This window comes from Erythranthe guttata, chromosome 14 (assembly GCF_056151865.1).
Source record: "Erythranthe guttata isolate IM_541 chromosome 14, IM_541, whole genome shotgun sequence".
Classification (NCBI taxonomy): Eukaryota; Viridiplantae; Streptophyta; class Magnoliopsida; order Lamiales; family Phrymaceae; genus Erythranthe; species Erythranthe guttata.
In genome coordinates this window covers 5039202-5063618 of record NC_142546.1, presented here as the reverse complement: position 1 = coordinate 5063618, position 24417 = coordinate 5039202, and the positions used below count along the sequence as shown (strand labels likewise).

Here is a 24417-nt window from a genome sequence, read left to right as displayed (position 1 = left end):
ATTTTATGATCATCTTGTTTAAAAATGTGGAGCTCGTATAACAAAACGGGTACATAATTGAGAATATTCTATATAATTTAGAAGATTCCACTAAATGTGAAACCACAAGATTGGATATGTAAGAACACTTATAATTAATGGGTGGATGTAATTACCCAAACAGAAGGATGATTTTCGTAATTTGACCATACCTCTAAGGTGGTTTTAGTTTACCCAATAATTGAGGATTTATTTACAGAATTCAACAATTGTATGTGCACTTTAGGTTGGATTGAATACCAAGTAATTAACCAGTCAGAAATTAATAAAGCTGATAATGCACGAAATCTAATTTACTAACAGAAAACAGTTACGGTTCCTCTCTCTCTCTCTCTCTCTCTCTCTCTCCGATTATTCCAATTGCCGCGCGCGTCAACTTTTCTCATTCCCTCTTTCTTTCATTTCAAATTGCACCCTCTGAAATTAAACCCCAATAACCGCATCTCACACCCAAAACACGCACCGCCATAGCCAAAAAAAATGGGGAGAAAGAAGAAGCAACAGCAGAAACTACCAGAAAAAGATCTGTTCAGAACCTTCGCAGACTTGAAGAACAAAACGAATTGGGATCAATTTTTCAAAATTAGATGCACCTCCGATTATTTCGAGTGGTATGCCGACTGGCCCCAACTCCAGAGTCTACTCACTCACCACCTCTCATCTCTGCCAGTGTTACTGCCGGAATCCGCCGTGGACGCGCCGCCGTCCGTACAACCGGCGGATCTGAATATTTTGGTGCCGGGGTGTGGGAACTCGAAGCTTTCGGAGCATCTGTACGATGCTGGATTCAAGCAGATTACGAACGTCGATTTCTCAAAGGTGGTGATTACCGAAATGTCGAGGAGGAACACGGCAGAACGGCCGGAGATGAAGTGGCAGGTTATGGACATCACTGTTATGCCGGTAATTGCTGTTTCCGATTCTTCGTCTCGCCCCCCACCGTTTTTTTTTTTTTAATTATTTTTTATGGAATATATTTGCAAGTGATTACTGTGAAGTTATTGTGGCTTTAATGAGGCAATTGAATTGAGAAAATGGATTTTGGATTTTCGGTTGATTTGGGGATTCGACATTTTATTTCTCCAGTTATCAGAAAATGAAAAATTGTACACAGAGATGGTTTGTTGATGGTTTTTATTTTTTCTAATTATTTTTTATAGAATTTAGTTGCAAGTGATTACTGTGAAGTTGTTGTCGCTTTGTGCTGCCGAATTATCGATGTTGATGACTGATGGATGATGATATGTTTTATCTGAAGGACTGTTTATTACCGTTAATAACCGAAATAGTACAGGGCTTGGAATCCAGCAAATAGGGTACTCGTAAATCAAAAGTTATTCATAATAGATTTTCTTCCAATCGTTTTATTTTGTTTTCAAATGCAAACACGTAATATCCAAATTGGCACTCCATAAGTATAAGCACAGCATGAAATTTTGTTTTCTAATTGTGTTTTTTGAATTCTGTTCAGTTTGGAGATAAGACCTTCGACGCGATTATCGACAAAGGAGGATTGGATGCATTAATGGTGCCTGAGCTTGGCTGTACACCAGGGAATCAGTATATTTCTAAGGTGTATATATCCTCTGAAAGCGATACCGATCGACTTGGATCTTTTTTTCTTTGAGTATGCAAAAGCTTTTACTATCCTGTTATTTTTGTGTATTTAACAGGTAAAAAGGATTTTAACACATCGCAGAAAATATATTTGTCTCACGTTAGGAGAATCCCATGTCCCAGGTATTGTTCCTCGTACCATATTGGTGAAAAGCTTTGGCATGATGCTGCAAAACTCACTTCTCCCTCGTTTTCTTTTATTCTATTTCGGTGAATGTAAAGATATATTTTCCTCAGATCTACTTTTCTCCATGTTCCGGTTTGGATGGAAAATGAGTCTGTATACCATTTCTAATGAACCATCCTCTGAAAACCGAAACCTGCGGACGACCTTTATGGTGGTTGTTGAGAAAGATAATGGTGTTTCTGTTCCAATGATATCATCATTTATGGATAAATACTCTGTTGAATCTCACGGTACTCAGGTAAAAGCACTTTCACCTTTTTTCGACTTCATATGATGCTTTAAGAGCTGAGTGCTTTTGATGCTCTTTGCTAGTTCAATTCAACATATTGTTCACAGCTATATCTGTAGGAAGGGATTTAACCTTTTCAATGTGTTTTAGGCTCATGGATTCTACAAAGCATTTGAAAGAGAACAAAAATTTCGATCAGAATTATACACATTGAAAGACCTGAATCTTGGAAACCTTACAGACTTCGAACCAGGTCGTACGGTGAAGCTTATTTTAGGTGACAAAGGACCCCGTTTTTATAAGGGTATACTTGTTGATGCTGAGGAACAATCTGCAACTATCCCAAACCAATTTGCTGTGTTCGTCGTTCCAAGTGTTAGTCTTTTATCTTACTCTTTGTACTTTTATTTATTTTACTTGTATTGACTCTGACATGCTTTTGTAGTTCGATTCATAAAAATCTGAAGACAGTTCTACATGACTTTATTTTTAAGTTGCTCATTTTGATTGTATTATCCAATTTCAGCATCCTCATTTTGAGCTTACGGAATAAAACATTTATCAAGTAGAAATGTTTTAATTTATTTATTTTATTTGTTATTTCTTTTTCCGTAGGATATATTATGCTTTTCCTGTCATTTAATTTACAGTTTAGCTATAGTCAAAAGGATTAGGACAGCATTGCTTCTGTTTTTCACCTTTGTACTTATGCCTTTGACAATTCCAACTAAACCAGCTTCAACTAGCATGCACCATTGTTTGCAATGTCTTTATTTTATTTATTATTGCATATTCGATGCACTTGTCTTTTTAGCCAACTGTCATGTGACTAAATTTTAAATTTCAGACACGAGTTGATGACTGGTTCTTTTCATCAGAAGAAGGACTAATGCGCTTTGCCGCATATTTGAAGGCTGCTAGGTCACTGATTGTAAGATCTTTCCTGCACGGATAAACTTATTTTATTTTCTTCCTTCTTATCTTTTAATATGACATCTTTTAATTATTAAATTATTTGGATTTGTTTAGATTTTACTAGATTCCAGCAATTTTTATGCTTCTATGGAGCTTATCGAGGTAATATCCAACTATACTTTCAATAGCTGTAAATTATTGTCGTTACATTTGACGGCTTCTTAAAATTTTGGTTTTCCTTGTTTCAGATGGATCTCACTCATTTAGTCAGGAAATTGGTTCTAGGATGTTGTGGTTATGAATTTCAAATTACGTAAGTGCAAATCAGCAACTATTTGTCCATTAATAGAATATCCGATAGTTGATTTCATTTGTGTACTTCTTTTTAATCTTGCTTTCTTCTTGTGTGAGTACTGTTTTATTCTTGAAAAGTGATATACATCACTGTTGATGTGTATTTTGTTTTGTAGCTTACAAGTTTTCATCGTTCTTTTGCATCTGTCTTGTCTTTTTTTGGACATAATTACAGTCTTATATGTGCAACTTCTCCTACTAAAAGGATAAATGGATCTTTATTCAGGTTTATGACTGCAAATGAAGTGCTTAAGGATCAAGTTATTGTACACCAGGTTCGATAACTATTCTATCTTCTCTATTTGTTTACATGGTTCTGAAATGCAAATATGTGGCTCAAAAGTTTAGATCTCTCTTGCTCATTCTCGATATTTCTTTGGTTTGGTTAATCCAGGTTACATCTGGTTTGACGGGTACAATTGTTGTAGACGAAGTAGTCTACCTTAAGGACCAGGGTCGGAATGATGATGATGATCTTAATTGTAAAATAGAAGATGTTGTTTTCCGCCGCCTTACTTTCGAAAGAACCCATAGAGTGGTGCAATCAAAAGCTCTTTTATCGAGTGAAGCAAAGGAAAACAAAATGCAATCGGAAGCCCTTTTATCGAGTGAAGTAGAGGAAAAGAAAGTGCAGACTCCTTCAAAAACCAAGAAGAAAGGACAGAAGAGGAAACCTGGTGAGGGTCGCTTTGAGCTATGCTCTTTCTTTTTTAACTTCTGAAAAATGCGATGTTTACATTCTAAGTTTGTACCCGAGTTATGTTTGTTTTTATGCCTAGTTAAATAAAAATTTCTCTGCATCTTCGTACTTCAATGAGTTTACAGTTCATCGATCAGCTTATTTCTGAATCTCTCAATCCCAAATATTTAATAGGATTTGTCGACTTCAAGTTCATCTTCCTTGACATGCAGATAGATTTCTGGTTCCCTGTAAATCATAGAACAAGTATTATTTACAGAGCAAAGAATCGACATATCTTTTTACAGTTATTACTGTTATATCAATAGGAAGTAGTAGTGGCAGAGCATCAAGTGATGAAGGGAAAGTTGATCACAACTATTTGGCACATACGTACCACAATATAATTATTTCTGGATTGATGCTGATTTCTCCTCGTCTGAAAGGATCTAGCTCCACTGGGGCTATGGTGAGCCATCTACATTTTCTTGGATGTATCCGTTAAAATTACCGAGCAAGGAGGAAAAAAAGCTAACCTCTCTTTTCATAATTATGAGTCCTAAGTATACTAGCACTGCACTACTATTCTTAATTGCTTTTCAATACGATCTTAAACTGAAAGTGGCGGCTTTTTACCCTCTTTTTCCAGGTGGAAACAGTGATTATCGGTCTTGGAGCAGGATTGCTTCCTATGTTCATGAAGAATTGGCTACCTACTCTAAATATTGAGGTATAATGAAATACTGAACCACTGAGTACCATTTTTATTTTGCTATCTTTTTCTCATGCATGCAAGTTTCTAATTTGGCAGGTTGTTGAGGTAGATCCTGTGGTTTTGGATGTTGCTCAAAAATATTTCGGTTTTACAGAAGATGGACGATTAAGGGTAAAATGTAGTATTTTATTTTTTATAGTTCTAGTATGGTTTTCATCGTAACGAGATATTCTGATGAAAGATTGGTAGATGTAATTAGGAGTATGTTTTGTTTAGTATCTTCTCTGGATTTCTTCTGCAAATGTGATGGTATAATAAATTTATGAAAGATGAATGTGAAAAAATTGCATAATGGAGCATCAGGAAATCGAAATCCTGAGGAAATACTTCAACGCTCTATACAGTTCGATCACAGAGAGTACTATTTGGGATATGCCATGTTATATTCTAAAACTGCAATGTTTAATCTATTTCTCTCTTTTTCCTACTCAGGTACGTATTGCTGATGGACTTCAATTTGTGAGGGAGAAAGCAGATTCTGAGGCAGGTAAATAAATTCAAATATATTCCACCGACAAATAATGATACGCTCGTTACTGAAAGTTTGCGTTGTTGTTCATGCAGAAGGAGAATCCTCTTGCAGCAAACTTGACATACTTATAGTTGATGTGAACTCACCAGAATTAAGGCAATGCATGCCGGTTTTAATATATAGATTTATTCTGCTCTGTCTAGTTTTCATTTTATTTGTTTCATCTTTGTACTGTTATTGTGCATGCAGTTCTGGCTTGACCTGTCCTTCAGCAGATTTTGTTGAGGAATCTTTTCTTCAGAACGCGAAAAACTCGCTTTCCGAGGAAGGTCTATTCGTCATTAATGTGGTATTGGACTCCCCAACCGTGAAAGTTGCAATACATTCGAGTTTAAAGAAGGTAAGAAGCGAACGCATTTCACAAAATTAAAATAAAAGAAATAGAAAGATGATTCCAAAGCATTTCATGCTGCTAAGTTCGTTTTTTTTTTTTTTCCGGCAGGTATTTGGGAAAAGCCTCCTCTTCCTCCAGCTACTTGAACATGATTCCCATGAAGTAATTTTTGCCCTGAAGAACGAGTCTCCGATCACGGAGGAAGATATTTCTACAGCTTGTGATAATCTCGAAAAGTCATTAGAAGTGGTCAACCACAAGTGGACCCAAAGAGTCGTAAAGGCATCAAAATTGATTCGCCCATTAAGATGAATAACAGAGCAAGTATTGTTGATGGAAAAATTTGAGTGCGAAATTTCTTTGTGTGTTTGAAGTTGAACATTGAACTATGTGTCGAGAAGCTAATTGTGTACATATGAATTTTGAAAGATTTTTGCATCCTTAATTAGGTGGCAGGGATGAAAGATCGGAGGCTAAGACCGGGTGGATAACGAGATCGGAAAATGTACGTAAAAATTGATTGATTTTCTTGTTACCTGCTTATGAGGTTGTAGCTTCTGACGAATTTGCCTTGGTCATTAACATGTTGATGATTTTGATGAAAGACTTACAGTTACTCTTTCCTACATTATTTTTCTCGACCAAAGTTTTAACAACACCTGCGATATATATATATAGTACATTCAAAATTTTGTTGTCATCATTAAGATGAATTCTTCGACATTAATTTAATATTTATAATACCAATCATCCGAAATAAAAATTATACTTGGTAATTTATCATTTAAATGAAAAAACAATTTGGGTAAATTAGTTATAAGGGCAAATTACGGCCACCCTTGAGTTATGGTTAAACTACGAAAACACCCCTCTTGTTTGGGTAATTACAGCCACCCCTCAACTATGCACCATTTTACGAAATTCTCGCCCATAGGTAAATTTAGGGATGTTAAATCGTTAAAATCGAACCGAAATTTTGGGACGCCAACATTTCATACCGTTTACCGAACTAAATATACGATTTGGTTCGGTAAATAATCGAATTATATAAATTTTATATAAAAATATTTAAAATGAGAGGTGGATGTAATTACCTAAATAAGAGAGTGTTTTTCGTAATTTAGCCGTACCTTGGAAGTGACCGTAATTTTCCCTCAGTTATAATTATCATGTGACCAACAACTAATGGAGAGAGTTGACATTCCCCATCATTTGCAAAACTAGTGTATACATATAATATTTCCTTGTCATCATCTTAAATATTATACGTGTTGTTAGACAACAAACAAATTGTATATATGTATTTAAACTTACTAGGCAGGTGCACGTGCGTTGCACGTGTCTTATTAGTTTTCTTGGGTATTTTTTAAATTTTTATTTAACTTGTTAGCAAACTAATAGTATAAACTAAATTATGTAAAAATATTGTGATTGATAATTTCTTTCAATTCTAATTTTCCTAAATATTGAAATATTTAGTTTTATATTATTTTGTCTATATTTATTGAAATATTTAGTTTTATATTATTTTGTCTATATTTATTCATGACTCAACTACCTTTTTTTCCTCATATTCATCTTAATTATTTGGGTAAATTCCACTTTTTCTCTTGTACTTTGACTCGATATCACTTTATCCCCTTCTACTCTCGATTGCGTCGATTTGAACCCATGTACTTCAAAAATTGTCTCAATGTGGCCTTCGCCGTCAGTGTGAAAACCTTTGACATTAACACCGTTTGACCCAAGTCTGAAAATTAAAAAAAACCACCCCTTCCATTTTAAATAATTATTATAAAAAAAAAATTAATTGTGGCTGGCGTCGTGGACTATGTGTACTCGCTGTTAGGGGTGTGCGCGGGCCATAAACCCGCGGGTTCTATCAAAACCCGCCCTCGTCCCGTCAAACAACGGTTCTTGATTTTGAAGAACCAAACTTGTGAGTTTTTAACGGGTTTACGATAGGCGGGTCCATGGCGGGTTTGTAGTAGGACCCAACCTTTACGGGTCGAAACCCGTTATCGTCTAAACTATTTTCTTTTTTATATATAATTTATAAGTTTTACGGGAGAATAATTAGAAGCTAAAATGAATAACCTAAAATTTTAAATTGAAACCAAACATAAATAATGTAAATGTCAAGAGTAAATAAAAATTAATATAAAACTAAAAATAAATAATTCATAACTTAGAAGACAAAATTTAAATAAAATAAATATAGTTTTTTCAAGCATAACCAACGCTATTCAACTTCATTCAACACATTTTCTTCCTTTTTTTCCTGCCGTGTGTTGACCGTTGTATATATATGTTTTTTTTCCTACATTTTCTTAGAGATTTTCATAATCTTTATAACTATTACTTCCACAATTATAGTTTAGTTGATTTATGTATTTGATACACTAGAGATACTTTATTTATTTATTTATATTATTAATTTATTATACTATATAATGTAAACAAAACGACGTCGTTTTGTATGGCGGGGCGGGACGGGTTTCACGGGTATTAAAAAAAATTGAACCCGTCTAAGACCCAAACCCACGGTTCTTCACCATTTTAGGACCCAATCCTATGGATGGATCTATCCGTCCGGTCCCAACGGGGCGGTTTTTCACGGGTTTGACGGGTGTAGCGGGTTGATGGGTCCGACTTGCTCGCTAACATAAGTAAAAATCACGATTTAACCATAATATTTTTTATTGGTATAATAAATATTAAAATAAGTATATAAATTTACATGAGAAAAATTCAAAGGGTAAATTACGAAAACTCCCTTGAACGTAGGCTAAATAACGAAAAACCCCTATCTATCCGTAATAACCAAAATCACCCTCTAATTAATTGTTGATTGAGTTTTTTAATAGAAATGTGTGCAATCTATTATACATTCTGTTAAATAGGTGAGAAATAAAAGAAAATATTTGAAACTGTGTTAAGTCTATTCCCTGAAATACATAAATAAAATCCGTACACTGTAAGGGGGTTGGTGTAAAATGGAAGAAACCATTACGGTTTAGTCTTTACACCTTCCTGAACTTTACCTATTCAAAGGACTTTACCCATCGAATACGGCTCTCCTTATTCACCATTATTTGAACATCCATAAAATGGAAGAAACCACCCTCTTTAAAATATACAACTCGGTACACTTTATCCCAAATGTGTATTCCGATCTAATTCTTGTCATCATTAAGATGAATTCTTCGACATTAATTTAATTGTTTATCGCAAGTTGTTCGGATTGAGGAAGATTATCTTAAGGTCCTTTTTTTTTTTTTTTTTTTTTTTTGGGAAATTGCATTTATAATACCAATCATCCGAAATAAAAATTATACATGGTAATTTATCATTTAAATGAAAAACAATTTGGGTAAATTAGTTATAAGGGCAAATTACTGCCACCCATGAATTATGGTCAAACTACGAAAACACCCATCATGTTTGGGTAATTACAGCCACCCACTCAGCTATGTACTATTTTAAGAAAATACCGCCCATAGGTAAATTTAGGGATGTTAAATCGGTAAAATCGAACCGAAATTTTGGGACGCCAACATTTCATGCCGTTTACCGAACTAAATATACGATTTGGTTCGGTAAATAACCGAATTACATAAATTTTATATAAAAATATTTAAAATGAAGAGTGGATGTAATTACCTAAACAAGATGGTGTTTTTCGTAATTTAGCCGTACCTCGGGAGTGACAGTAATTTTCCCGCAGTTATAATTATAACGTGACCAACAACTAGTGGAGAGAGTTGACATTCCCCATCATTTACAAAACTAATGTATACATATAATATTTCCTTGTCATCATCTTAAAAATTATAGGTGTAGTTAGACAAGAAACAAATTGTATATATGTATTTAAACTTATAATAATATTCAAAATATAAATATGATTATAAAGTCGTAGATCGATTAATCTATAACACAAATTGAGAGAAAGACCCGATCATCGATCATTAATCACTCCAGGTCGTGCTTTCTTTTCTTTAATAATTATATATACATTACCACTTCATGAACACAATAGCACTTTTGTAAATTAATATATCATGCCAATTTACCAGATCGATCATCATAAAAATCATATTCTTTAATTTGATATTCCATTTGTAGAAGAAATAAAAACCAGATCGATCGACCGATCGATCGATCATGAACGAAATACGTAGAGTGGCAAAGGCCCAGTACTCGAGAGCAACAGACGAAGAGAAAGAAGCGGCCAAGAAATTCTTCCGGTCGCTCGACGGCGACTGCGACGGCAAAGTCAACCTGGCCGAGTACAAGAGCCTCGTACGCCGTGCCTACACGCACGAGTCGCTTTTCAACTGCCTCGACGAGAACGGCGACGGGAGCTTGGATTTCGAGGAGGTCTTAGTGCTTCACTATATGCAGAAATGCGGGATGAGGATATGCGACGGAAGCTGCCGCGGTTGGCTACTAGGCCCCTACTTTTCGTGCACCATCTGTGAAAAGAATTACCCCAAGACGTACGATCTGTGCTGCACTTGCTACAGCGGAGGCAAATTCAAGCACGACCACTCTACGACGAGCTTTTTGGATGACCGTTCCATGCGGATGCTGCTGGCTAAGACCATGAGCACCGCTCAATTAGGTCTACCTAATGATGAGGTATTTCTTTTTTTTTGTTTTTTTTTTTAGCATAGATCTCTGTTCATTGTCGTTTTTCAGTTTTGCAAATGTATTAAGAATGTGAATAAATGTGTCTTGATCGATTTTAGGGAAAGATTCATTCAAAAGACTAAGATAACACTGATCATTTAATGATGTGATAAGAAAGAGTTAATACTTGGAGTTGAATTAATAAGGTTAAAACAAAAAAATATGCAGTTAATGCAGTGCAGTACTGAAAATCGAAAGTAACAGATAATTTGAAATATGAATATTTTTCAAAATATACGGTTATTATGGAACAAATAAAGTGATTAATTGATACAACATACAACAATTAAAGTGCATGCAATGGAAATTCCCTTGGATCCATTGACTTCAACTAGGTCTGATCCAACTAATTTTTAGTTGGACTCATTGTTCAAAAGTATATATAATTTGTTGTTATTTTCTCTGTCCCATATTATTGTCCTTTTTTAAAGTTTTTATCATCCCAAATTATTTGTCATTTCTAGATTTTCAATAAAGTATTAATTGCATTATTTTCAATTTCACCATTTATCACCCCTAACTAATTATTTATAGAAAAAAATAATGTCAATGATATTTTAGTGATTTTCTATGGTTTTTTTTTACTATAATGTATGTACATTTATTGATTTTCTTAATATATGCGCAACAACTCAAAACGTAATTTAAATTGGGACATATGCAGTATCTTCTAGCAGTTCTCTTAGAATAACAAAGTTGGACAAGAAACCTTCGAGTATTTTGATAAGCTTTTACATTTCATAAGAACTTGTGGAACTAGGAATGGACCGACTACTTGCGTATATACTCGATTTTATAAATTGTGTACTCAAGATCAGATTGATATAAACAAGAACTAGTAAGAAATGAGAACTTTCTGCAGTAGTAAATCATTTGGTGAGCATATATATGTTGGAGCACTTCAATATTCTTGACTTAGTAAAAAATCTCTACATTAATACTTCTGTGTTCTTCCCTTCACCACAACACTTTCACATATATATTGTGCTCTTGGCCATTCTTTCGTTTCCTAAAAATCTCCTTTGAGCACAAAAATGTCACTAATTAATTTAATAGGTTTTAAGTACTTTAACCGACTCCTTATACATATATCCTGCAAATCCAAACGAGCCTTTTGTTATACTATAGAATCTAAATGATACTAATATGCATCAGGTTGAATTTTACAATGCAAGAAATGCATGGGACGCTGAGTAAGACAAAGCCACCGGTGTAAGAATACTTCATTTTTTTTTTTTTGTGAGTTTACGCATATCTCGTTGCTAAGAAGAAGTATTTTATGCCTGAAATACTTGTATTGTTTTGTTTATCAGATTATGCAGAATGGAGAGAACAACAAGAAGAAACTTTTCCAAATGGTGTTCATCTCATTAACATAGAACACATTTGCATTACAATCATACACTATTTAATTTGGATTAATTAATTAATCGCAAATTATGCTTTATTTAGGTTTGTCATTGTTAGAATAGTAAATTAAAATTCTAATTTTCCTTTTTTTATTTTTTGCTATGTAAATGATCTCAATAATAATAAAGTTCATTGATTTTAATCACTCACGAGAATCCGCAAATAGGTGTTTAAACTTTAAATGCTTTTAATATGTATTGATTGTTATCAATTTATTAAATGCACAAGTATTGTATTATGATAGTACTCGAGATGGTGCACTGCTTAACCTGTACGAGTACACGGAATATAATTTCGAAACTTCGTTTAGAATATAAAAGATTAATAATTCACAATCTAGATGAAATTGGACTAAGGAAAAAAATGTAGAACAAATATTGAATTTTTAGTTGATAGGTCTTAATTACAATAAACGAAAAGAAACTTACTGTTGTAAATAATATATAATATGGTTATTCCTATCTTAAGCCACTCGGAGTTTATAACTCTCCACTACGCCACTAGAGATTCTCAACTTACCAATTATCCCATAACTCCCTACATGATGTATGTAGGGTATAACTTCCATGGAACTCCCATGTAACTTCCGGTGGTTTGCATCTATATAAATCAGAATCTCCCCTCCCCTAAGTATCCCACAATTATCTCTCTACGGATCTTGTTTACTTGTGTTCTCTCATTCTCTCTCTATTATTGTTATTATGTTCTTATGTATTTCAACAATCACAAATCAAAGAGCTAGATTAAATAGGCGATTTTACAACACGTTATCTGCACGAAATGCTCGTCGTGATCGTGGAAAGACAATCTTTCGTGGGACTAGGATACTTGAAGAATTTGTGATTCAGGTGCTCGTGAAAAATGAACCATTTTTGGCATGTGGATGCTTGAAAAACTTGTGATTCGAGTTCGTTCGTGAAATGATAATCTTGTTCGAAGAGTACAATATATTCTTCAACATTTGGGTTTAAGCGTTTCAAGTAAGCCGTAATCCCTTGCAATTTCGATTTCGTAAGAGATGCACTAGATCTATTTAATGGCATGAAATGCATGAAGTACATATTTATTTTCAAGTCATTACTTCATTTATACCGTGGATAATCTCAAAATATGATGTGATTCGTAATTATTGGAAGCATGCTTAATGTTATAGTATGGTATAAATATCACAATGATTATTTTTGGTATGTGGTGTAGCAAATTATTTTATCATTTGCATTCATTCCGGATTCAATGAATAGCGACGATAAATGTGTGATTGTATATTGTCAAAGGATTATAATACCTTGCTGGTTTATTTCATGTTTCGAGGATTTGATATGAAATTGTATTATGAATGTTTTATCATAATATTTAGAATACAGTGCACTAAGAAGCTTATGAATAAATATGCACTGTAGGATGAGGGGTGAATATATTTGATGATGAATGTGAAATTGTTTATGTTTCTTACTGAACGTGATTGTAGCCATATTAATAGATTTTTTTTTTCTTGGTTGAATTTGTATTGCATGAATTGTTAGAAAACTTTGCTACAATAACTTGGTCATTTCAATTTAAGATGATCTAATGCACTGCTGATACTTGATAGCATTATGGATATATTTACTTAATTCATGATTACCTACCGGAATAATTTCAGAATTAGTTCGTGGAATTTATATGAGACTATACATGCTATATATTGTTTATATTATTTAGCATGTTATATTTTATATATTTGACAATTTACAAAGTCTTAGTTGCATGAAGATTTTGGTCCATCTCTAATGGAGAATTCTATTACAATTAATCCATATCTGCCATATGTAATTTTGTGATATGAAAATGGTAAGCAATATTTAGTTCGTCGTTATGGTGGAGAGTCGAAGTCTTTCATTTACTGCCAAACTGGTTTGTTATTATTGTCGTCCTCGTTAAACCAAGAATAATAAGAATGGTTGGTCAGAAGAAACCCTTTCTTTTTCTCTGTTCTATTTACTGGTTTTTGCTAATTTATATATAAAAGAAAAGTTCCCAAAAAATCCGAACCCCCAAAGCCTAACCTATAACAAATTTCTACACTTCCCATTCGGATAGCAAATTGTCCCTATTATAAAATAATATAGCATTCGCAAGTCGTCCCCGATCGATTAATCTAAGTCAAATAGAGGAAGACTGGATCATCATCTCCAAGTTGTAGCTGGCCTCTACTGCTTTCTTTAATATTTGTAATTACCAATTCAAGAAACATAAAAGTACAATTCTAAATTAATCTTCTGCATTTCTTCAATTTTTTTATTTTTAGTTTTAAATAATTTGGGAAGAAGAAAACAAGATCAGATCATGGAGCAGGTACATCTGGTGGCGAAGGCCTACTATGCAAGAGCAACAGACGAGGAGAAAGAAAAGGCCAAAAACTACTTTCGATCACTGGATGTCAACCGCGACGGCAAAATCAGCCTTGCCGAGTACAGGAGTCCTGTAAATCCTTATTACGCAAGTGAAGCAGTGTTCAAGTGCCTTGACAAAAATGGCGACGGAAGTTTGGATTTCGAAGAGTTTTTGGCCCTTAACTTCATACACAACATATGCGGGCTGCGATGGTGCGATGCCTGCGGGGGGTCGTTGCATGGTCACTACTTTTCATGCCTACAGTGTGAAAAAGACTACCCCAACAAAAGCTGCGACCTCTGCTACGGTTGCTACGGCGCGGGGAAATTCAAGCACCACCACCCTACGGCCAGCTTTTTGGATAGCTGTTCTTTGCGGAGGTTGCAGACTCAGAAATTGATCATCGCTCAAATCACTCAACTTACAGATAATGATCAGGTACTTAATTATTTGGAGTTTTATTAATTGTATGTTAACATTTTTCACGCACAAATATTAATTAATTGACGGGATCCATTCCTAATGTAATACAAAATATACATTAAAGATTCATGAACCCACTAAAAACTCGAGTAAATGCGCACTTGGATCTACAAATATTGTCACCTCTAACAATAAAAGAGGAATAAATTGAATTTAATTTTTTTTTTTTTTTGGTTTAGTGTAACAGAGGATTGGAGGGATATTAATTGTCATTTACTTCTTATTTTTTCCCTTAATTTTACATGTTGTACGTTGTTACTATATTCTCTCAATCTTACATCGTGATGTCAATTACTTATATTGAGAAACCTTCAAAGTAAACAATTGAATTTTATTTTCTTAAACAAGCCATGCTCTTCTCATCCATACACGGTTGTTGTGAGCTATTAATTAGCATACACCCCATGTGTAATCTTTAATTGCCAAAAAAGTCCTCGTGTTAAATAAAATTAGCAACGACCCCGCCCCCCCTCCCTATATTATGATTTATTTAACCCACCGCTCATTTCGTGGGATTTAAGTTTTGACTTTATTGATATGACAAAACTACCATTACTAGATTTTTCATAATATTTCAATTTTTTTAAAAAATACATAAATAATATATTAGAAGAAGAAAAAAAAATAAAAGAAAAAGAAAAAGAGAAAAATGAAGAAAAATAAAAAAAAGTAGTCGTATAAATGGTGAGTGTATGGTCACCTCGCAAGGGTCTTTTGGCTTTCACTTACTTTCGTAGGGGATTATATTCTTGCTAATATTTTTAACACGATGGTTTTTATAGCAATTAGAGATTATATAGGGGTAGCGAGGGCTAAAACCTCTGGTTATTATACCATCTGCTGACTACCGAAAACAAGCTATCCTATCAACGAAACATCAAATATCAATTAAATTTCCCGAAAGTACCTTCACAAAGGAGTATAATCGGGTGTAAAATATACACTCAATAGGCGACATTGGCATTGTATGCGGCTTGGGTTCCTCAGCCCCTCGAAAACTTAGTTAACCTCTCACACGACTGATTCCTCTTCCATCAATCACTACGGGAACTATCGCCCTAACAGTTTGAGTATACGTTTTAAAACAAATAAAGTTATGAGATTCATTTCCTGTCCTTAAGCCCATAAGAAATGGATGCAGTACTTATTATTCCTCCCTTTTCTTTTTCAAAATCAATCTCTATTGCAAGTCACTATTATTTCTTAATTTCCAAGTTCACCTCAAATCTTCTTAAGTTAGCCATAGTAGTCGATTATGGCTATTACCTTCAGGGTTGTCATTCCCTCATATACGTGGTTCGTTCGTGACGGAATAGGCAACAAGAAAGCAAGATGACAACATGGACGAGGTACGCAAGATTGCAAAAGCCTACTATGCAAGAGCAACAAATGAGGAGATAGAAAGGGCCAAAAACTACTTTCGATCGATGGACGTCAACTGCAAGGGCAAAGTCAGCTTTGACGAGTACAAGACTATGGTAAGTCAACGTTACGCAAATGACAAAATGTTCAACTCCTTTGACAGAAACGGCGACGGAAATTTGGATTTGGAAGAGGTTTTGGTCCTTCACTTCGTACACAACATATACGTAATGCGATGGTGCAGTGCATGTACAGGCTCGTTGCCAGGTCTCCACTTTTCATGCCTTACATGTGAAAAAAATGAACCAAACACCTTCAACCTGTGCTGCAGTTGCTACGACGAAGGGAAATTCGAGCACCACCACCCTACGACGGATTTTTTGGATAACCATTCCATGCGGAATTTGTTGGCTGAGAAGATGAAAACCCCTCAACTCCGTTCACCCAATGATGATCATCAGGATGAGGTAATTAAATTTTTTGTTGTTGTTGTTGTTTAATTGAGATTTATTGCATCTACCTTATATCATGATTCGCCACGCACTTAATTAATTCATACAATATTCGTTGATCCATTGGTAATTGCATTTAAAGAAAACGACAAAGTAATGAAAAAAAAGTTTTAGCATATAAAACATAGTTAACACACGGTTTGTAGTCAATTGTGGTCATCCGCAGTCACATTTTGGGATTCAGTAAGTTGTAGTTCTAGAGCTATTGTCATCCGCAATCGACTGTAGTCATTTTGGAAACTCTACATCAGTTTCTTAAAATCACGGCGCAACCCCTTTGATTCGTAGAGCCACTAGGCATCCGTGGTCGACTATAGCCATTTGTAGTCAACAATAGGATCAATTTTGAAATCCCAAATATCCCGACCCTTTAATTTGAACCCTAGCGTCAACCATTTGTTACCAAAATATTTCAACCATTTGTTACCAAAATATTTACTAATAGTTGTACACTTGTCTTTTTAAATTGCCGCATACATAACAGAATGTGGATAATACTAATACGGATGAGCTTCAATTTCACAATGCAACAAATAAATGGGGCGAAGAAGCGTCCGAGGCTAGCAGTGTAAGTGTAGTTCAAGTTTTCTTTAATATTGGTTGAATTATTTTTTGATGGTTATTTTTCCCTTATTTATTTTATGTCTCAAGATGCTCAATATGAAGGATCTATGTAGCTTATGTTCCCAAAACCTTTTTCCATATTTTGATTAATTTAAATTACTGTATATGTGCAATTTTAGCCAATGTTCTTAGTGGGATTATTTATTAAACGATGCTTGTTTATTTAATTTTTATGATTTAGGTGAGCCGTCGGATTATGGGTTGGTTTAATGGTGGAGTGTGAGCACAAGGGCGTTGGGTCACGCAAGATGAAGTTATTTATTTTATGGATTTTGTTGACATTTCGTTACTCTTTACAAAAAAAAATCTTTTACTAGACAGGTACACGTGCGTTCCACATGTCATATTATTTTTTTAGGATCTATCCTATTATCATATACAGGGACCTTAGGATATAAGTCGGTGTGAACAAAACTTATTAGAACTAAATGACAAACATAATTAAACATTTGTTTCACATCCTTTATTATATTCATTCAAAAAATGCCCCTCCACGCAAAAATTCGAAATTACAGCAAATTGTAAAACATACTATGGTGTACAATGGTGTATATGGTATTATTTTACATTTTCTATTTTGCATCTAGAATTTTTGTTATTTTACCTTTTACGTAGAATATGTTTCTCTTTTTGTTTTTTTCATTATTATAAGAATTTCTTTTTTTTTTCTTTTTTTTCTACATAATATTGAAAATTATGATTTTTTAATTCTTTTTCGGTTCTAGTCATCTACAGACACCATAAGAACCTTAGTAATCCGTAGTCACCAACAAACATCTGCAGATATCTTAAAACTCTAACTCCTCATATGAACCTTAGCCGCCAGCCGCCATACACTCATACACACTCATGACTTCTAAAGACATCAAATCGAAAATTTTTAGACCCGCCCCACCAAATTCCCTCACCAACCCTCGATCCACCCAAGCACCACCAGCATACCCACCATCACCATCGCATCCGCCATATCTACCCCCTCTATACCCACCACCGTCATGCCGCCATCACCGCTATCGCCATAACCGTGCCTCTACAACCGCGACCGCCATGACCATACTCGACCACTACCATCACAAAAGCCATATCTACCCCCACCATACCACCACTGTCATGTCGCCATCTCCGCTATCTCTATAATTGTGCCTCAGCGACCACCACCACCATAGCCACCGCCTCCATTGACCATGGAGTGGATAGCGATGGGAGAGAGTGAGAGAACAAGAGGGCGAGAGAGGGAAATGAAGAGAGAGCGAGAGATAGGGGTAGAGAGAACGAGAGAAAGAGAGATAATAAAAAAAACAGATCTAGGTTGGAGAGACGTAAATAAAGATTATATTCTAGGGTATAAGGGCAAGTTAGGGATAAAAAAATATCAGGAATGTGGTTCATATTATAGCTTTGGAATAGGGGTGCATATAAAAAAAAATTATTTGAGATTGTCATTTAGTTCTAATTAAGTTTGGTGTGAGGGACCCTTACAGATTAACCCCTGTATCTCACAATCTCTGTTTTTTGAAATCGTATGTCTTCACTCAAACAATGATCAATTAGCATTTTCTTTGAATGAATTGTAGTGTTAAATTACTATTACTTCAATATGTGAAGTAATAGTAATTTATCTTATGACACATACTTTAAAGTAATAAAATTTAATGTAAATTACACCCACACCCCTGAGGTATGCTTAAATAATTTTAAGGTCCCTGTGGTATCGATAATTACACTCACCCCCTTGAAACGTAGTTATAAACTCTAATGGGATAATGCATTGGATATGTTATTACGATAGAGTTCTAACGGTCTATTGGTTTCAGGAAGTGGTAGAGACAACAAAGAGTTATGGGTGATTTAAGAAATATTGGGGGAGCCATGTCACCCCATAGCTCCCCATAACTCTATGTTATCTCCACCACTAGCTAAAAGTAATAGTCCATTAGAACCCTATCGGAATAATGTATCCAATGCATTATCCCGTTAGAGTTTCTAACTACGTTTCAGGGGGGTGAGTGTAATTATCGATACCATAGGAACCTTAAAATTATTTAAGCATACCTCAGGGGTGTGGGTCATGTAATTTACCCTAAAATTAAAGCAACTGTAGGACTTGCATTAATTACTGTTATTATAATACTCCCTATGGCCCTTATTAAATGTCTTTTTGGGATGTTTTTTTGTCCCAAATTATTTGTCATTTTAGAGTTCCAATTGCATTTTATCAATTTTACCTCTTATCGCTCTTAATTAATTAATTAATTAAAAAGTAATTAATGACAAAGGTATTTTAGTATTTACTATGTTATTTTTGGTATAATCTATGCATATTTATTGACTATCTTAATATACGCGTAACCACCCGAAACGACATATAATAAGGGATGGAGGGAGTATATAGTTAGTAACTCTAAGCAATTAAAATTTTCAGAAAATGTAAATAGACAATAATACATACAATAAATATGCCAAAAACATATAACATGATATGAATCTTACGTATTATTCACACTTTTATACTATTATAATTATAATAGACACGATTTTATTGGAGAACGTAAAAAACTGCATAGTTTGCGTTGAGCATCACAATGCGTTGGCGGCGCAACTTGTCTCATTTCCTACATGTAAGGCTTTTAGGTTGAAGGGCTAAAAATTTTGGTTACTTGTAATTCATTTTATCGGTGTTAGTTGACCACGCCAAGGTGCCATCGGCGTCTCTCAGTAGTGGAGATATTTATATCAGATAATACATTTCACTAACAACTTATAACTTTTAGTTGAGATGGTCATTCAACACCCAGGACCAAGTCGCCGTCAGCTGTGTAGGGTTGCGTTGATTCGGATCAGATTGTTCCGATTGGCCGACCAGACAACCTGCGGAAACCCTATCGATGGAGAAGTGATACCTCAGCCGCTGTTTGTTTGGACCATGAATACGGCAAAGAGGTAAGTTTAGACGGAATGCATTTTTCGTAGTTATTGCATGGGATGAGTGATTGTGTGTTATGTGTGTTCAATAGTCGGTTAAATTATATTAACTCTATTGAAGTTTTGAGATTTTAGTTACAAATGTGTGAGAGTTGTGAGTGAAGCTTTGAGAAACGTTTTTGTTTTGGCTGCACTATGACGTACGTTCTTCTATTTCACCATCACTAAGAAACATTTACTAAATTACCCTTAAAAACACCCTTAAAAACACTTATTAAGGTGCATTTTTAAACATACAAAAAATTGAAGAAACCTTGCCTATTATTCACACTTTTATAGATACTAGTTAGTACCACATGCAATGCACGTGATTTTTACTATTTTAGTCAATAACTTCCACTATTTAAGATTTAATTGATTAAAATCACATTATTAATTGCTTTATAAATAAAATCACCATACATACATATGTACCATAAAATAAAATAACGAAAATAAGAAAAGTAAAAAACGCAATGTGATTAGGGGTGTCAGAATGGAATTTTGGAATTCCCCTGATTATGATTAAAAAATATCCGAATTTAGAACCGTATTTTTCATTCCGATTTCTGATTTTTCCAAATTTTTTTAGCACGGAATTGGAATTGTATTATAAAATTACCGAAAATTTTGTTTTCCGATCCAATTTTAGTTATTAATATTTTGATTGTTTTTCGAAATATATAATATAATTTTATTATTTATTTTTGTAATTCCATAACATAATGTATGTTATATTTTATATAAAAATTATGAATAAGGGCCAAATAAACTAAAACGCACAAAAAATAAAATAATAATTGGTATTAGAACTATTGGTTGCATTTTTTATTTACATCAAAACTATGTGTTGCCAAGAACTGTGTTTAGTTAGGCTATCCAGAAGAAATGAAGGGATATAAGCTATGGTGCTATGAGAAAGACTATCTCAAGTGCATAACAAGCAAAGTGTAGTCTTTAATAAAAGAAGTATGCCTATGAAAAATGGAAAGGAGGAGGCAAAATTAAAGAAGAAAACACCTCTTTTGCACATGGTACTCGAGTTAAGGTGGAGCCATCTTCTGAAACTAGAAAAGAAGGACCTCAAGAGAGAACTGAAGAAGAAAGTGAGGCAGATGAGGAAAGCCAAGGGAATTTGGCTAACTATCAACTAGTAAGAGATAGACATAAAAGGATTATAAAACCTTCTATGAGGTTTGGTTATGCAGACATCATAGCATGTCTTGAATGTATGTGTTGAGGTAGAGATCACTGAGCCTACAAATTATAAAAAAGTTGTACAAAGTTATCAGAAGGATCAGTGGATTGAGGCTATGGAGGAGGAGATGTATTCTTTGCACAAGAATAACACCTGGACACTTGTGAATAGACCAAAGAACAAGAAACTGGTTGGTTGTAAATGGATCTACAAGAAGCCAAGGTTCAAAGCTAGACTGATTGCTAAGGGTTTTACACAAAAGGAAGGGAGTTGATTATAATGAGATTTTATCTCCGGTAGTGAAGCAAGCCTCAATAAGAATAGCGCTAGCTATTGCAGCTCAACAAGACCTTATTGGTGAACATATGGATGTAACTACTACCTTCCTACATATATGGTGAGCTTGAAGAAACCATTTACATGACTCAGCCATAAGGTTTTGAAAGTCAAAACAAAAGTCGTGTGCCTGCTAAATAACTCACTGTATGGCCTGAAACAATCACCTAGACAGTGGTATAAGAAGTTTGATCAATTCAGGGGGTCAGTTGGCTACAAAAGAAGCAAATATGATTGTTGTGTGTACATTGGAAATGAAGCTGATGAAGATCAAATTCTACTACTGTTGTATGTAGATGATATGCTAGTCATAGGTAAAGAAGCCATGGAAATTGAAAAGCTGAAGTCAAAGCTGAGTGGAGAGTTTGAGATGAAGAAGATAGGAGAAGCTAAAAGAATCTTGGGTATTGACATCATCAGAGATAGATCAAATGGGGTATTTTATCTATCCCAAAGTGACTACATTCAAAAGGTTCTAAACAAGTTCGGAATGGAAGGGGCTAAAACTATTGCCACACCTTAGTTCAAGCTAAGTGTCACTCAAAGTCCTAAACATAAAGCTGAAGAAAAGGAAATGGAGAAGCTTCCCTATGCAAACATAGTAGGGAGTGTAATGTATACGATGGTATGTACAAGACCTGATCTGGCATTCTCCTTGAGTGTTGTTAGTAGGTTTAGTAAGTTGATTGTGGAGAAACTCTGTTTGCATGTGATCAAGCACCCAGGACATTACAAACATTAGTGGCTGAATGAAAGTGGAGAACTGAGAATGATGAAACAAGCTAGTCTTGGTCTCCTTCACTATTGGACAGTACAAAGACGAGGTTATGTGCACCGGCGTGCCCATGCAAGCAAGTCATATGTTACCTGGGCGACCTTGGCAATTCGATCGACGAACTGTTCATGATGGCTACAAGAATTGCTTATACTCTTACTAAGGAGGGCAAGCGAGCTAAACTTGCACCTTTACCACCTCGCTAGATGTTTTAAGAAACAAAATGACATCAAGAATCCCATTGCTGCGAGTTCTAAACAAAATGAGAGTGAGCATAACAGTAGTAGTGGAGAGGTAAAACAAGAGAGCTTAGCCGAAGTGAGAAAAGAAAAAAAAAAAAGTGGAGCCATAGTGAAGAAAAATGAGAGAAAAGTGATATTTTATGCAAAATAAAGAGAGATTAAGAGCGTATGTAAGGGCGAGATAACAATAATGTTGTTATTGTTTAGAGGAGTCCTATTTTTCTAATGCTAACATTAATTGTTCTTTGCCTAGTGTTTTTATTTCTCTTTTGCAGGAGTTTGATGATGTCTTTCCGGACGAGATGCCAACGGGATTTTCACCAATTCAAGGGATTGAGCACTAAATTGATTTTATCCCAAGATCCCGAATTCCGAATTGACCGGCTTCCAGAAGTATTCTCGAGGAGAAGAAGGAGTTACAATGACTGGTCGATGAATTGTTAGCCAAATGACATGTTCGAGAAAGGATGAGTCCTTGTGCAATACCCGTTTTGCTAGTAACAAAGAAGGATGGAGTTGGAGAATGTGTGTTGATTGTCGTGCCATCAAAAAAATTATGGAGTTCGTGTTTTCTTAAGGGTCGTTTTGCGATAAAAGAAGACCATGGACTTGTATGAAAATATGACTTATGATTGGATCTATGCATGTAGAATTTAATAATTAAGGGTGTCGATCAAAGATGGAATGAATTTTTCAATTTCCACCGGTTCCGATTAAAAAAATTACGATTTTGGAACAATATTTTTATTCCGATTTTCGAATTTTCCGTATTGTTTTGGATTGTAATTGGAATATAAAAAAAAGTTGGAATTTCCGATTTCCGATCCAATTGATTTGTTTTTCAAAAAAATACCTTCTAAATAATATATATTATATTTTTTATTTATTTTACTTAGTGAATTAAATTATATATTTAATTATACTTTTACTTTATGAGCCGTGTTGGAGAGTCAAAGTTTTTTATTTACTTAGTGAATTGAAAATTTTTAGTAGTTATAGGTTTTATGATTGTGGGTGTTCTTATGTTTGGAAATTTATGAAATTCTGAAATTTTCGTAACTTTTGAAATCGGAATGAATTTTTAGATTCCGAGAATTTTTTAATTGAAATTGGTTTTATACTTTGAAAAAAAATTGAAAATTTCCTGAAAGGTTAAACCCGATTCGTTTCATCGCACTTTTTCTTCTACTTATAGGCATGGACGAGTCCCGCTTTGGCTATGGTGGACTGAAACCCCTCGCAATCACAATTTTTTCCAACATATTACACATATATTTTTATTTAGTCCCACCAAATTTTTATTATTTAGCCCATTCAAAATTTAAATTTTCAAATCAAATCCAAAAAAATAATTTACTTTCTTTTTCTCTATCACATTTACTGGTTTTGAAAACACAATTCCTATTTTTTTTGGAGGCGTTGTCCCTAAACCGCCAAACAATTAAGTCCAGCCCGTAACAAATTTCTAGACTTGCCATTTATAGGGACTATAGCAAATTGTCCCAATTATAAAATAAGATATAGCATTCGCCAAGTCGTCCCCGATCGATTAATCTAAGTCAAATAGAGGAAGACTGGATCATCATCTCCAAATCGTAGCTGGCCTCTCCTTGTTTGTTTAATAATACTTGTAAGTTGTAATTACCAATTCAAGAACATCAGAGCACTCTTCTAAACTAATATATATCCTCTCACGAAGTACATGCATCTTCTGCATTTCTTCAATATTTTAGTTTTACATTTGGAGAGAGATAGGTAAGAAGAAAACAAGATCAGATAATCATG

At 34.5% G+C, this 24417-nt stretch overlaps 4 protein-coding genes across 5 annotated transcripts; all 4 read left to right on the top strand.

The window, feature by feature from the left end:
* Positions 1 to 254: 254 nt before the first annotated feature.
* LOC105956634 (uncharacterized) lies at positions 255 to 6265 on the top strand. Of its 2 annotated transcripts, none has more exons than XM_088813505.1 (17): positions 255 to 942; positions 1511 to 1612; positions 1713 to 1779; positions 1894 to 2081; positions 2223 to 2447; positions 2920 to 3003; positions 3102 to 3149; positions 3236 to 3300; positions 3568 to 3616; positions 3736 to 4018; positions 4350 to 4489; positions 4670 to 4750; positions 4832 to 4906; positions 5228 to 5282; positions 5360 to 5423; positions 5517 to 5667; positions 5770 to 6265. In XM_088813505.1, the coding sequence occupies exons 1-17, from the start codon at positions 520 to 522 to the stop codon at positions 5971 to 5973; spliced, it is 2304 nt and encodes a 767-aa protein (XP_088669631.1). In that variant the 5' UTR covers positions 255 to 519; the 3' UTR covers positions 5974 to 6265. The 2 variants fall into 2 exon arrangements, with proteins under 2 accessions (XP_088669631.1, XP_088669630.1); XM_088813504.1 differs by having other exon boundaries at positions 264 to 942; positions 1879 to 2081.
* A 3377-nt stretch (positions 6266 to 9642) lies between these two features.
* Positions 9643 to 11905, top strand: LOC105950265 (uncharacterized). The gene is made up of 3 exons (XM_088813507.1): positions 9643 to 10305; positions 11512 to 11568; positions 11670 to 11905. The coding sequence occupies exons 1-2, from the start codon at positions 9829 to 9831 to the stop codon at positions 11551 to 11553; spliced, it is 519 nt and encodes a 172-aa protein (XP_088669633.1). The 5' UTR covers positions 9643 to 9828; the 3' UTR covers positions 11554 to 11568; positions 11670 to 11905.
* Positions 11906 to 14091: 2186 nt separating this feature from the next.
* On the top strand, positions 14092 to 15645 carry LOC148764983 (uncharacterized). The gene is made up of 2 exons (XM_088812640.1): positions 14092 to 14577; positions 15574 to 15645. The coding sequence occupies exons 1-2, from the start codon at positions 14092 to 14094 to the stop codon at positions 15643 to 15645; spliced, it is 558 nt and encodes a 185-aa protein (XP_088668766.1).
* Positions 15646 to 15944: 299 nt separating this feature from the next.
* On the top strand, positions 15945 to 16484 carry LOC148764982 (uncharacterized). The gene has a single exon (XM_088812639.1). It carries the CDS (start codon positions 15963 to 15965, stop codon positions 16482 to 16484), a length of 522 nt encoding a protein of 173 aa, XP_088668765.1. The 5' UTR covers positions 15945 to 15962.
* The last annotated feature ends 7933 nt before the right edge of the window (positions 16485 to 24417 follow it).

Coding starts and splice junctions, on each gene's coding strand:
- LOC105956634 (XM_088813504.1), top strand. CDS start 520: ATGGGGAGAAAGAAGAAGCAACAGCAGAAACTACCAGAAAAAGATCTG. Junction 2,448..2,919: donor CTGTGTTCGTCGTTCCAAGT/GTTAGTCTTTTA, acceptor TTTAAATTTCAG/ACACGAGTTGATGACTGGTT. Junction 3,301..3,567: donor GGTTATGAATTTCAAATTAC/GTAAGTGCAAAT, acceptor ATCTTTATTCAG/GTTTATGACTGCAAATGAAG.
- LOC148764982 (XM_088812639.1), top strand. CDS start 15,963: ATGGACGAGGTACGCAAGATTGCAAAAGCCTACTATGCAAGAGCAACA.
- LOC105950265 (XM_088813507.1), top strand. CDS start 9,829: ATGAACGAAATACGTAGAGTGGCAAAGGCCCAGTACTCGAGAGCAACA. Junction 10,306..11,511: donor TAGGTCTACCTAATGATGAG/GTATTTCTTTTT, acceptor AATATGCATCAG/GTTGAATTTTACAATGCAAG.
- LOC148764983 (XM_088812640.1), top strand. CDS start 14,092: ATGGAGCAGGTACATCTGGTGGCGAAGGCCTACTATGCAAGAGCAACA. Junction 14,578..15,573: donor AACTTACAGATAATGATCAG/GTACTTAATTAT, acceptor TACACTCAATAG/GCGACATTGGCATTGTATGC.